Source organism: Palaemon carinicauda, chromosome 43, assembly GCF_036898095.1.
Source record: "Palaemon carinicauda isolate YSFRI2023 chromosome 43, ASM3689809v2, whole genome shotgun sequence".
NCBI lineage: Eukaryota > Metazoa > Arthropoda > Malacostraca > Decapoda > Palaemonidae > Palaemon > Palaemon carinicauda.
In genome coordinates, this window is record NC_090767.1 from 20,919,847 (window position 1) to 20,922,346 (window position 2,500).

General features: G+C 30.4%; 2 protein-coding genes across 54 annotated transcripts in view; one reads left to right on the forward strand and one right to left on the reverse strand.

The window, feature by feature from the left end:
* Positions 1-2,500, forward strand: part of LOC137633422 (putative leucine-rich repeat-containing protein DDB_G0290503) — a 549,442-nt gene that overhangs the window by 332,801 nt on the left and 214,141 nt on the right. For 49 of the 50 annotated variants that reach the window (XM_068365644.1, XM_068365649.1, XM_068365687.1 and 46 more), the window contains 4 exons: positions 357-428; positions 684-746; positions 2,214-2,243; positions 2,469-2,500. The exon at positions 2,469-2,500 is cut by the window's right edge and continues 10 nt beyond it. In XM_068365644.1, the coding sequence (XP_068221745.1) occupies positions 357-428; positions 684-746; positions 2,214-2,243; positions 2,469-2,500 (197 nt within the window). The remainder of the gene's footprint in view (positions 1-356; positions 429-683; positions 747-2,213; positions 2,244-2,468) is intronic. The other variant, XM_068365680.1, reaches the window with a different exon arrangement.
* LOC137633435 (splicing regulatory glutamine/lysine-rich protein 1-like) overlaps positions 1-2,500 on the reverse strand; it is a 408,786-nt gene that overhangs the window by 159,489 nt on the left and 246,797 nt on the right. The gene's annotated exons all lie outside the window — the stretch shown is intronic.

A 2,500-nucleotide genomic window follows, 5' to 3' on the forward strand; every position in this document is an offset into this window, starting at 1 on the left:
ATTTGTCATGAGGACAGATGACTTTTTAATTGTTTAGAATTTGGAACGTTCTCAGAAATGCAGTAAAACAGAAAGTGTTAGAGAGGAAGATCTTCAGAGAGTTATTTTGACTATGAGAAATACTTTTTAATCCACATAGGAATCAATAAGTTCCCTTACATAGAGAGAACACATCTGAATTCATTCTCTTCTCTTTTCTGAATGATTATTATCATAAAATCTGGACTAACTTTCAATAAAGAGCTTATGACCATGGATTAAATTTTGAATCAATTTATGATAATAATTTTCTCCCTCCCCTGAATCCTCTTTCTCTGCTAAGAAGATCTTGCATATAATCTCCTTCTCTACTTTAGGGCTCAGCCAAGAGACCGGACAGCTTGTCAGAAGGGAAGTCTTGGAACACTTGACTAATGTATCAGCAGCAGGTAAGTTCTCTTTAGTTAGTGATTGGGATTCTTGAAAAGATATAGTTCAAAGAAGATAGAAATTGCAACGTGGAATATTGACCATCACTTGTATGATTAACATCATCAATATATTTGCTGATTTTGTTCTTGTTCATTTGGTTTTTTAATCCCATGGTGGAGTGGAGTCATATCTTTGTGTTCTTCCTTGATCAATGAAAGAAGAACATAGCAAACTTATAATATGTTGTTCAAGGGATTATTTTCTTCTTCCAGCAAATGAAGAGATCAAGTCTTATGTTCACGAGGAGATATCTGGAGTCATCTCTTTGGCACAAGGTCAGTTTATATACACTTAAAGCATTGATATAGTTCTATAGCATCCTTCACTCCACCTCGCCAGCTAATTATCTTCCCCCCCTCTCTATCAGGGCTTTATTTGATTTTTCATTGATTGTTGTCAGAATTTTTGTGCTGCCTTTGATCATATGAATCATATAATTCTTGTGTACAAAGTTCACCAGAGAGGAGTTAGTGGATCGTTTCTAAGTATTATTGCAGGGAATCTAACCAAAGTGTTGGCCTTTTACTTTCAAGTTGAAATCCTATGATCTGTAGTTTGCTTTTAAAAAGTGTATTTATTTGGTCAATCACTCATAGCCCTTAATGGGAGATCTGTGTTTGATGAATACTATTTCAGAGATCTTGACCGAGTTAATGTCTATTTAGCAGAATCAACAGTCCATGTCATTACTTTTCTTAGATTTAGATAATATTATCTGTTACTGTTTTATCATTACTCACAGCCTAGACTTAAAACTGAACTATTTTAAACTATGTTTACACAAGTAGTTCCTCGTAACCAATAACAACACCTAATGATTCTCAGTGTATGGGGGAAAATATTTTGAGGATGTGTCTTTAGAGAGATTGCAACTGTTGCTATAAGAGTTTGGCGGCGTGGAGATGATGCTTCCTCTTTAGTGAGATATAAGGTTTGTGTAATCTTGCTCCTATAGATCATACCTCACTCTGTCGTGAGGAAGGCTTTCCAGGTTACTTAATATATATATATATATATATATATATATATATATATATATATATATATATATATATATATATATATATATATATATATGTGTGTGTGTGTGTGTATATATATATATATATATACATATATATATATATATATATATATATATATATATATACACACATATATATATATACATAGATATATATATATATATATATATATATATATATATATATATATACATATATATATATATATACATATATATGTACATACATATATATACATATAATATATATAACATATATATATTAATATATATATTAATATATTTACGACATTTTTGCCACTAGTATAATGTGAGGTCATTAGATAGTAAATAGTCATAGACCGAGAATGGAAGTTGAGGGATTGGGTAAGTGGTGAAAGGGGAATGAGGTAGATAAAAGGATGAGAAAGAATAAGGCCTTCTATGTTCGTGAAAATTCCCTATGGAAAAGAATTTGTGTCCTGTGACTTCTTGTTGTGCACCAATTATGTTCAAGAGCCTAAACTACGTTTGAAATAGTTGTATTTTCATTGCATATACTACGTTCTATTTTTCCTTGACATTCACGAATAAGCTCTTTTCGTCTTCTTTTTTGTTTCTCTTTTGATAGATTTGAAATCATCATTTAGAGACAGAATTTATTTATATATATGTGTTTCCCTCTAATTCTTATTCTCTTCACTCAAAATGATTGATCAAATCTACACTTTCCTTTCAGGGCATGACGAGCTTCTACAAAGAATTCCGGGTAAGTCTCTTCTGGACTATTATGATATTTATAGATTTTATTTAATATGTCAATCCAGCAACTAATAATCAGAGTCAATATTAATCTTCAACTGATGAACTACATCGCATAAGCAGAAATATATCATAGTTTGGAACAATATCTCTAATTGCAAAGTTATTAGAATATTGATTTTTTTTTTATTTATGCAGACATTTGAAAAATATTTTTTTTTTATATTTTCAGATATGCAGGAGAAACTTCAACATCTTGAAAAT